Source organism: Elephas maximus, chromosome 16 (assembly GCF_024166365.1).
Source record: "Elephas maximus indicus isolate mEleMax1 chromosome 16, mEleMax1 primary haplotype, whole genome shotgun sequence".
Classification (NCBI taxonomy): domain Eukaryota; kingdom Metazoa; phylum Chordata; class Mammalia; order Proboscidea; family Elephantidae; genus Elephas; species Elephas maximus.
The window spans coordinates 49,487,722-49,498,948 of record NC_064834.1 but is presented as its reverse complement, the minus strand read 5'-3'; the positions used below and the strand labels follow the sequence as shown (position 1 = coordinate 49,498,948).

Here is an 11,227-nt window from a genome sequence, read left to right as displayed (position 1 = left end):
ACCAGTGAAGTGAGTGAGAAAAGGAACAGGAGAGGCTGTGGGGAGATAAGGAGGAAGAATGGAGAAGGCGAGGGGTGAGGAAAATGGCCAGGGAGGTGAGGGAACCCCGGGGAGAGGCCTAAGGCGAGGCCAAGGCTGTGGCTGGGGAGCCGGTGTGCTGCATAGACGAGCACTACCGGGTGGTGGGCGGGACTCGCGGGAACCGGACGGGAGGGGCTGAGGGGGCTCCACCCTGCCCCCCCTTGGGGCGGGGGCACCAGACGGCTGGAGATTGGCTGGGGCGCGCGGCGAGGCCGGGGCAGGAGCCGCGAGGTGGGAGGCGCCGGGATCACTCGGTGCGCGGGTGAGCCGACCGAAGGCTGCCACCCACTTGGGCGACCTCAGCGGCAGCGGCTGCAGGGGAGCGTCTGCGTCGGGGCGCACTCCGCGGCACCTGGGGGCGCTGCGCACCGAGCGCCGGGGCCATGCAGGTGGCGGCTGGGAGCACGCGGGCGGCCGCGCTGGCGCTGCTGCTGGGGGCGCTGCACGCGGCGCCGGCGCGCGGCCAGGAGTACGACTACTACGGCTGGCAGGCCGAGCCGCTGCACGGCCGCTCGTACTCCAAGCCGCCGCAGTGCCTCGACATCCCCGCCGACCTGCCGCTCTGCCACACGGTGGGCTACAAGCGCATGCGGCTGCCCAACCTGCTAGAGCACGAGAGCCTGGCCGAGGTGAAGCAGCAGGCGAGCAGCTGGCTGCCGCTCCTGGCGAAGCGCTGCCACTCGGACACGCAGGTCTTCCTCTGCTCGCTCTTCGCGCCCGTCTGCCTGGACCGACCCATCTACCCCTGCCGCTCGCTGTGCGAGGCGGTGCGCGCCGGCTGCGCGCCGCTCATGGAGGCCTACGGCTTCCCCTGGCCCGAGATGCTGCACTGCCACAAGTTCCCCCTGGACAACGACCTCTGCATCGCTGTGCAGTACGGCCACCTGCCCGCCACTGCGCCTCCAGGTAGCGCCGCCGCCGCCCCCGCGCGCTCCGACGGTCCTGGGCGCCTGCGAGCTGGCTCTGAGCCTTCACGCAGCCCCGGACAGATGCCGTTCCCTCTAGCCCCTTAGCGCAACTCTGTGAGCTCTGGATAGGTGCCCACCCCCTACACACACACACACACACACACACACGTCTTAGCCCAGCCCTGCGTGGCCCGAGAATTGTCCCTGCAGCCTTCCCGCGGTCCCACCTGCCCACGGACCGATACTCTAGTAGTGCCTCCCTGCGCCTCTGAACGTTCCCACTGGTTCTCCCTACTCCACCTCCGTTCCTGCAGACCCCTGACGTCCCTCGCAGCGCCCACCTCCCCAAACCGCTGGCATCCCTAGGACGCTCCTAATCTGCCTCCCTCCCCAAACCTGGGGCGTCCTGATAAATGCCTTCTCGCTTCCCTCAGCCCGACAATGTGGTGATCGCTGAACAGTGCCTTTCACCTCCCCCATACCCCGGACCAGGGCACTAAGGCAGGCATCGCCTCCACTCCAGATTGGGGGCTTTGCAGGAGGAGGGGAGGGCAGAGGAAGGCAGGAGAAGACAGAGCAAAAGACAGGGGGCTAAACATGCGCTTGGGCTATTGCTCCCCTCCGATCTCTGCGCCAGGAACTTCTCCCACCTTCTTCCCAGTTTCCTGGGCTGGGAACCCTTTGGGCAAGCCTCTGTGTGGAGAAAGAGCCAATTAGCCAGACTCTGCCCCTAACAGACTTGAGAGGAGTTGCTTAACTTTTCTGAGCCTCGGTTTCCCTATCTGTAAAATAGAAAGCCATCTAGGGTTCCCAAAACCTCAAAAATCCTGCCCTTGCCCCCAGTCCCCTTACCCCATTTCTCTCCTGTCTCAGCCTCCCTCTCTCTGGGCTCCTCCACGGGCTCCTCCGGAGCCCCAACTGGCCAGGTAAGCTCCAGACAGGACGGTAAATGGGTGCACCGAGTAGGAAAGCGTCACCTGGGCAATTAATGTGGGAGTCTAAACACCCCAATGCAGAGACTCCCCCAAGGGGCAGCACCACTCCCTCTTTTTCATATCCTCTGTGCTCCCTGCTCCCCAAAAAGTAACTAGACTCAGTTGCCGATGGGTGGCCCATACCATTCACCCCCCGCCAATACCTGATCCCACCCCTCAGGGCTAAGCTAACCTCACCCATACACTCTGCCCAGGCTACCCACTTCTACCCAAGCCATGCCATCTCTGAAAGCTGCTGTTGGGTGCCAGTTCTGTGACTGGGGAGGGTTGGGACCTACTCAACCCCCTCTCCTGGAGGTCGAAAATCAGAGAGGGAGGGGCAGTTGAGGCAGTGACATCACAGTCCCCAGTGAAGATCCATGCAGGGGGCTCCATTCCAGTGGGCATGGAAATCCCACTTGACCCTGCCCTCTGCCCTCCCCAACCTCTTTGAGCCTCCCTTTCCCCAGTGATGGGGGCCCACCGGGAGGCAGAGACAAAGGAGATGCTGAGCAGAGATCAGGCAAGGTTGGGTGTGGTGGCCTGAGGACCAGAGACAGCCTGAAGAAGTGTCTGTGTGGCCAACAGATAAAACTCAAAATATATCTTGTAAGAATTAAGAATTCTGGCTTCCTTTGAAAAATCAGCAGTTCTGGCAATGCTAATCTGCCCACTTGAGGGAAGGGAGGCCCTGCCCAGCCAGCTCGACTTGTTCACCTACCTGCCTGACCTTGTCAGCATTTGTTTTCCTAGAAAGACTCTGCAGACACCCCCACCCCAGCGCCAGACCAGGAGTCCCCAGCCTGGTTCTCAAGCTTTACAGAGTTGGGTAATGACTCGGGGCCTCAGTTTCCCTTTCTCTAAAATGAGAATATAACACCTACTTGCCAGGCTGAGGACAGAATGAGATAAAATTTAGAATACAAGGCACAGGATGGTTGTGGCTGCCAGTTGTGAGTGCCCACCTGGGCAGCTTTGTCCCTGCACCACTCAGTGAGCAGGTGATGGTGGTGTTCCCATCATCCTCCTTTACTGATGAGGAAGTGAAGGACTGGGGGAGGTGGGGGTGACTGGTATGTGGGGAAGCCTGCATCCCAAGTGGACCCTTGGACTCAGGTCCCCTCAACTTCCCGAACCCACCCCGCCTTCTCTCCTCAGTGACCAAGATCTGCGCCCAGTGTGAGATGGAGCACAGTGCCGACGGCCTCATGGAGCAGATGTGCTCCAGCGACTTTGGTGAGTGTGGGCCTGAGCGGCCACCCCACACACCCAGCCCCTCCTCCTTGACACACCCAATCAGACAGTGCCCAAGTCCACCACAGTGAATCCCCACCGTTTCTGCATCATGGGCCCCTTCTAGAATCTGATGACAACCAGAAAGCTTCTCCCCAGAGAAGTGCACCTCTTTTTAAATACATATACTGTGGTAAAATGTACATAAAGTTCACCATTTTAAAGTACCATTTAGTATATTCACAGTGTTGTGCAACCACCGGCATCATCTAGTTCCAGAACATTCTTATCACTCTAAAAGGGAGTCCTGTGCCCATTAAGCAGTCACTCCCCATTTCCCCCTCACCCAACCCCTGGCACCCACTAATCTGCTTTCTGTCTGTTTTTGCTCATCATCACAGGGGCTTCAAGAGCCCCCTCAAGGCCATGGTCATAGACTTTAGAAACCACTCCCGGGCAGGGCTCCTGCAGCCGTCCCTGGGCTCTGTCTAGAGGTGCCTCGAAGCTGCTTTTGTCTCTTTAGGGGATGTAGGCTTAGCCTAGTGATGGATGGGGGCTGTGGGGGGAGAGATAGGCTCCAAGATGGAAGGTACAACATCCTCACCTCTAGCCACCTCTGCCAAGTACCTAGCACACCTCTGGCTAGGGAACTGTGGTCACCTGTCCCTAAAACTTCATCCTGGAGCTTCCTCTTCCTGGGACAGCTGAGCCAACAGTCCAGTCAGGCCTGGTGTGTACATGGACCACACAGTCCAGCATGTGATCTCTGCCAAGTCAGCTCCCTATACGGTGTCTTAGCCTCCCTGTGTATAAAAAAAGAGATACTTCAGGGTGTCTTTTATGAAGTTAGTCGGTTTGGAAAGAGAATACTGCTATTGCACAGTGTGTAGGGGTTGTGTGGAGGGTATCAGAGAGAAAGAGAAGGGAGGAGAGAGAAAGAGATTTTATGAAACTTTCCTGAGTGGGCAAAGTTATTCTGTCTTCTCCTTGGCCACTCCAGAACTGGGGCCCAGAGGCCTGAAGAAGGGGGACACTAGCCCAAGTGACTGGCTGAACCCAGAACTTCCCATCCCGAACCATACCAGGCTCTCTGCCACCACCTCAGAGTAGCCTGGACTGTGACTCTCTGGCCACAAGCCTTGCCTTCAACCACCTCCCCTCAGTACTCTCCCTACACACACATACACTCACACACTCTACACAAACCACAGACACGCTCTCCTACACACACGCACACACACACAGTCTGCATATACCACAGACATGCTCATACACACACACACTACACATACCACAGACAACACACACACACTCTACATATGCCACAGACATGCTTTCCTACACGCACATACACACTCTACACATACCACAGACATGCTGTCAAACACACACACTCTACACATACCACTGACATGCTTTCCTACACACACACATACTCTACACATACCACAAACATGCTGTCATACACACACACTCTACACATACCATAGACATGCTTTCCTACACACACTCTCTACACATACTACAGACATGCTTTCCTACACACACACACACTCTACACATACCACAGACATGCTGTCATACACACATACTCTACACATACCATTGACATGCTTTCCTACACACACTCTCTACACATACTACAGACATGCTTTCCTACACACACACACACTACACATACCACAGACATGCTGTCATACACACACACTCTACACATACCATACACATGCTTTCCTACACACACTCTACACATACCACAGACATGCTTTCCTACACACACACACACTGTACACATACCACAGACATGCTCTCATACACATACACACACACATACTCTACACATACCACAGACACGCTCTCATACACACGTACACACAAGCACACCATACATACAGACTCTCTCACACACACACACACACACTACAGTGGTGTGTTGGAGCTGGTGCACACCCACAAGAGCGGATGATGTATACCCACCTCTGTGTTCACTGAGGTGACTGGCAGTAGTGGGAGTTTTACCCCAGGGGTAAACACTATAGATTATGGCTCTCTCTGCCCTAGAGTTAGGTGTTAAACATTTACCAGCCCACCTCTGCTCAAATCAGACTCACACCACACACCCCATATGGACTCCAAACCACACACACACGCAGAGTCAGAAATCCAAGCCAAAAGCATCCCTAGACTTCGGTCCACTGCAAGCCCACAATGCAGACAGGTCACTGCCTCTCCAAACCTCACTCTCCCTCTCCTGTACATCGAGGGCAGAATGAGAGAATGCCCGTGAGAGCCCAGCATATGAGAGGAGGTGCATAAACAGTAAAATATACACTACACGCTCACCATTCCCAAGCCCCCAGAGCACAGGTCCCGCACCTGTGGTGCCAGCATCCCCAGCTTGCCCTATCCCTCCCTCCCACAGTGGTCAAAATGCGCATCAAGGAGATCAAGATAGAGAATGGGGACCGGAAGCTGATTGGAGCCCAGAAGAAGAAGAAGCTGCTCAAGCCAGGGCCCCTGAAGCGCAAGGACACCAAGCGGCTGGTGCTGCACATGAAGAACGGCGCGGGCTGCCCCTGCCCACAGCTTGACAGCCTGGCAGGCAGTTTCCTGGTCATGGGCCGCAAAGTGGAAGGACAGCTGCTGCTCATGGCCGTCTACCGCTGGGACAAGAAGAACAAAGAGATGAAGTTTGCGGTCAAATTCATGTTCTCCTACCCCTGCTCCCTCTACTACCCCTTCTTTTATGGGGCCGCAGAACCCCACTGAAGGGCACTCCTCCCTGCCCCTGCAGCCAGCTGTGCCTTGCCCTCTGCCCGCACCCCGGGATGTGCTCTGTCCTCCTCCCTCACCAGCCTTACCCCACCCCCAGGCTGATCCACAGGCCCTAAGGGGTGGGCGTGGAGCCGGGGCTCTGCTCCCTGACCAAGGTATCCCTGGGTCTTGAGTGTCTTAAGGACAGAACTTTTTCATTTGGGGGAAACTCCAGGGTCTCAGAAAGTAGACAGAGGAGAGAGTGAGAGAAGGGTGTGGGGGGGGGGGGCTCTGAGCAGCCTGAGGAGGAAGTTTCCAGAGAAAATGGGTGGTGTCCAGTCCCCTCTGTTGGTGGTGGGACCTTGCCTCAGAGAGGAGGGTCTTAATATTAGGCTGAGCTACTTGGGACAGTTACCCTCCCCCACTGCCGCTTTGTGTGCCTTAATAGTAGCCTTCCAAAGGAAAGGAGCTGTGGTCACAAAACCCTCCAGCCATACCCCCTGCCTTTCCCATCTCTACCCATTTCCTCACCTCGAGGCCTGGAGTTCGGTGACTCTAGATCCGGCCTCTGAGCAGACTCCCCTTTCATGGGATCGCTACTTGGATTCGTTCCTCAGCCTCTGCACCCACTCTTACCCTGATGACAAGTAAATTATTGCTACTGCTACGAGGCCATAGTACTAGACACCCGATGCAGGTGGGGGTCAGGTTTTGTTTTTTGACATTTCTAATTAAATGGAAGAAACCAACAGTTGGTATTGACCAGGTGATTTCTTTGTCATTTGGTTTCCAAGAGGGGGGAAGAGGAAGGTTTAGAATGGACTACTAGAAAGAGGCCCTTATCTTAGCCCACCACCAGTCCACATAGACACACTTGGAGTGCCTAAGGATAGCAATGCCCCCTGGGTTTGTAGGGTTCTCAGAGAGCAGAGTGAGGGATGGAAGATTGTCCCTTTGTTCGAGGAGCCGCCAAGGAGGAATAGAGGGCCGAGTCCCTCAGCCCTCTCCCACGGTCAGACGATTGCCATGATCCTGCAGCATCTCCCACAGCTATGCACTGCCTGGTCCCAGCAGCTCAGGAAGCCTGGGCCACGGGGACTGCTCTGAAGACCCAGAGGCCTAAGCAGTGTCACTGCTACCCCCTACAGCGTTCAAACACCTCTGGGCACTGGTCCTGACCCACAGGAGATAGGATGGTGTACAGCCACGCTTCCCTAAGTGTGGTCCCTGGACCAGCAGCATTGGCATCACCTGGAGACTTGTTAGAAATGCAGCATCTTAGCCGCCACCCCAGACCCGTCATATAGAATCTGCATTTTAACGTGAACAGGAGAATCATCTAGGGAGCTTTACAAAGCACTGGGCCTCACCCAAGGACAATTACACCAGAATCATTCCTAGGCAACCCCCAAACCGACCCAAACCCATTGCCGTCCAGTCGATTCTGACTGACCCACCAACCATATAGGACAGAATAAAACTGCCCCAAAGGGTTTCCAAGGAGTGGCTGGTGGATTCTAACTGCTGACCTTAACAGCTGAGCTCTTAAACTCTGCACCACCAGGGCTCCAGAAGTCAGTATTTTCAGATGCTCCACAGTGTGACGTACAGCCAGGGTTAAGAACTACGGTCTAGATAAGCTAACAGCTGAGGCAGGAAGAGGGTGAGGGGCTTGGTCCTGCACACTGGGGGAGGGGGCTAAGATGCCTAAGGGGGGTCCTTGGGGGGAGGACTCAGAGACACTGGAAGCTGCTGCCTTGAGGTGGTGAAGCAGGGAGGGGAGAAGGCTTGCAATGGGAGCAAGAGGTTGCTACCACTCAAATGTTTGGCATTTTGGGAGGGGTGGCACCAGGAAAGAGTTTTGGAGGGGAGAGGCAGCGGATGTTAAGGGGCAGGACAGATGTACCCAGAGCAGGGGGTCAGAGCCCAGAGGGGCTGACCTCACCAGGAGGGGTGAAGCTGGGATGCCAGGGCCTGTCTGAAGGTCTGCTGCTCCTCCAAGACAAAGGAGCCTCATTCTCTTGAGGTGAGGAAAACCTTAGCCTCAGCAGCTGCCTCAGAGAATGGAGGGAGAGGGCGTCTCCAGAAAAGCCAGAGGGCCTGAATTCTTTTGTGGGGCCAGTGTGAACTGTGCTCCCCTGAGGTCTAGCTAACAGGTGGTCTGACCATCTGCCCATAAACCACCCCCTGGACAGTCAGGTGGCCTCACCACAGGTCAGGAGTGGCAGAGGACTACTTGTTCCTCCTCGACTGTGAGGAAGCTACTACCACCCACCCTCATCCAAACCCTGCCCAGCTCACCTGGCTCCCTGAATCTACTCCTTGTCTCCCAGCCTCCTACTCTGACCAAATATTTACAGACACTTCTATGGTCAACCAGGACCTGGAGTTCTTTTTCCACTGAACGCACAGGATACCAGGCCGTCTTCTGGCTCGAGTACAATGCCAATCTCTGTCAGGTGCTGGCAGCCAATAAAAGGAAGTGGGGCAGGGAGGGTGCTCCCTTTACCCATCCCATGAAGACCCAGTAAGACACTCCTTACCCACCTCACCCCCACAAAGGCGTGGGGACCCTGTTCTGTAATATCTGCTCTGACCCCTGACATCTTCTGTCAGATCCCCCAGGAATCTCTTTCCTGGGGCCAGAGAAGAATCCTCACAAAGACCAGGGAGGCCCTGCCAGGCCTGAGCCCCACCCTTTATCTCCTTCAGTCATAAAACCCTTCTTTCCACCTCACTGCACGTGGACCTGGAGACCCGCAGCTGGTGCTGCCCGGAGAGGACACTCCAGGCTGAGTGTATCAGTAAAGGCCTACATCGGACTGCACAGACCAGAAACCCCTAATAACAGTGCAGGCTTCTCCCCATGAGAGGGCTGGAGGCGGGCTGCCCAGGGCTGCTGCAGCTCCCCCTCCAGGCCTGCCATGTCCGACGCTGTCTTTCTGCTCTGTGGCTTCTGTTCTCGTGGTTACAAGATGGTGTCGCTCCCAACTTCTCAGCCGCATTCCAGGCAGAAGCACACCAGCTGCCTGTGCCCCTTTTAATGAGGAAAATAATAATTTCCCAACAAATTCCACCTGGTAGATTTCCACGTCTCTCGCACTGGCCAGAACTACATCACAGGGCCACCCCACGGTGCAAGAGAGCAGGCGAAATCAAGTTTCTTAGCTGAGTACAAAGTCAAGTTCTGCTAATTAGGAAGAGGAAGGATTTGGGGTAGCCAACTTGCACTGAGGATCAGGGTAAGAGGAGGCAGTATAGACCAGTGCTGGGTTCCAGTCCTGTGACTTAGTGACTGTGACACTGAGAACATTCCTAAACCTATGTGCCCAGCTGTAAAATGGAGTAATAACGTCTACTTCACAGGGTTTCTGAGTATTAAGCAGGAAAATGAATGAAAAGTGCCTGGAAACCACGCCTAACATGTAGATATTCATTAAATGGCAATTAGCATTTTTATTAACCAAAGGCCTAGACCTGCCATAGTGCCGCCCACAGTGGGTGTTCAGCAAATTAATCAACTAAGAAACACTATTGGCAGGTAGGCAGGGGACAGGTGCATCTTGCCTAAAAGCCAGAATCATGACATTCAGAAGAGAACCTACATTTGGGGTTTTGGCCTCAAAAAACACATCCCTAGGTGGTATGTGGAGCCCTGGTGGTGCAGTGGTTAAGAGCTATGGCTGCTAACCAAAAGGTCGGCAGTTTGAATCCACTGGTCACTCTTTGGAATCCCTATGGGGCAGTTCTACCCTGTCCTATAGGGTTTCTATGAGTTGGAATCAACTCAATGGCAACAGGTTTAGGTAGTACGTTAAGTCCATATTGGGAGAAGACATGTAATAAAAACCAATAACTACCAGGCACGTGCATTCTAACTTAGATCTTCCAATAGCCCTTTGAGGTAGACACTATTATTATCTGTTTTAATGATGAAGTGGGTGATGCTCAGAGAGGTTAAGTAACTTGCTGGTCACACAGTCTGTACGTGGTGGTTCCAGGATTTGACCCCATGCTCTTAAGCCCTACACTACTATATGCAGGGGGCAAAGCCCAGCAGGAGCAGGGGTGCAGGCAGCATGCTTCTGCCACCTTGCCTCACAGAAGACTTCTGGGAGCCAAGCTCCCATCCTACTCCAAGGGCCCAGACAGAGGCAGCGGGGCCAGCTTCCCACAGTGCCTTTTCTCCTGACCACCAGAGACAGCCCACCAGCCGCCCCACCAGCATCCAGCCTCTGGTCCTCACAAAGGAGGCTCACAACCCACAACTGTTCAGTTGGCTGTAATCCTGGCTAAAGTTCACTCCTTGGGAAATCCAACATAGGGGGTGGTTGCTGCTGGAATGTGTGTGGCTGGGACCCAGTGTCCCAGCCCAGACAGCAGGCTCTGCTGGGGCTGTGAAGCAGGCAGCCAGGGGCCTCGGGAATCCCCAGCCCTCAGCTGTGCCAGAGAATGGAATGTGCTGCTCCAGGGTGTGGAAACAGGCCCAGCCAAAGGGGGGCGGTGAGGTGGCTGGGAGCTGGGGGAGCTCCTGCCACAAGGCTGCCTCTGTTCCCCTGGAAGCTGAGCCCACTTGGCTAGGGAAGGAGGGATGGGGAGGGGCCCACAGGGGAGGGAGGCTGTGCTTAGGGGCAGCCCCTCCTGTTATCTCAGTGGCTCAGAAGCTCCTGGGGCTAGTGGGGACCAGGCAGAACAGAGGGTAGGGTGACAGCCAGGACTGCTATGTTCATCCTAAATTTCTCTCATGAGGCATCTATAAGCATATGTGGCACAATTCACATCCTGGCTCCACCACTTACTAGCTATGTAACTTGGACAGGTTACTTAGTCTCCCCAAGCCTCTATTTACTCATCTGTAAAATGGAGTTAATAACAGAGCCTAGCTTTGGGGGTTGCCATGAGGTTTAAATGAGATCATGCACTCAGCATGCTGCCTGGCACAAAAAAGAGACTAAACCTGTTGCCGTCAAGTTGATTCTGACTAATAGCGACCTTATAGGACAGAGTAGAACTGCCCCATTGGGTTTCCAAGGGGTGCCTGATGGATTCAAATTGCCGACCTTTTGGTTAGCAGCCTTAGCTCTTAACCACTGTGCCACCAGGGTTTCCAAGAGCTCAATAAATGTAGGTATCACCATTATTTTCAGGGCCACCAGCTGTAGGATGGATGCTGGAGCCAAAGCCCCTCAAAAGGGTGCCTCAAAGCTTCCCAGGAGACCAGAGGATGCAAATGGAGCTTCCTTTGGCTTCAGCCCAAGGATCAGGTGGTCAAGGGCC

At 55.0% G+C, this 11,227-nt stretch overlaps 1 protein-coding gene across 1 annotated transcript; it reads left to right on the top strand.

Annotated features, from left to right (window-relative positions):
* Nucleotides 1-214: 214 nt before the first annotated feature.
* SFRP5 (secreted frizzled related protein 5) lies at nt 215-6,233 on the top strand. Its single transcript, XM_049855886.1, has 3 exons — nt 215-987; nt 3,122-3,199; nt 5,619-6,233. Exons 1-3 carry the CDS (start codon nt 465-467, stop codon nt 5,963-5,965), a joined length of 948 nt encoding a protein of 315 aa, XP_049711843.1. The 5' UTR covers nt 215-464; the 3' UTR covers nt 5,966-6,233.
* Nucleotides 6,234-11,227: the final 4,994 nt, after the last annotated feature.

What these genes read in the sequence shown, in the direction of transcription:
- SFRP5 (XM_049855886.1), top strand. Translation starts at nt 465, where the DNA reads ATGCAGGTGGCGGCTGGGAGCACGCGGGCGGCCGCGCTGGCGCTGCTG. An exon ending in GCCCGCCACTGCGCCTCCAG is followed by an intron (nt 988 to 3,121) that starts GTAGCGCCGCCG and finishes TTCTCTCCTCAG; the next exon opens with TGACCAAGATCTGCGCCCAG. An exon ending in GATGTGCTCCAGCGACTTTG is followed by an intron (nt 3,200 to 5,618) that starts GTGAGTGTGGGC and finishes TCCCTCCCACAG; the next exon opens with TGGTCAAAATGCGCATCAAG.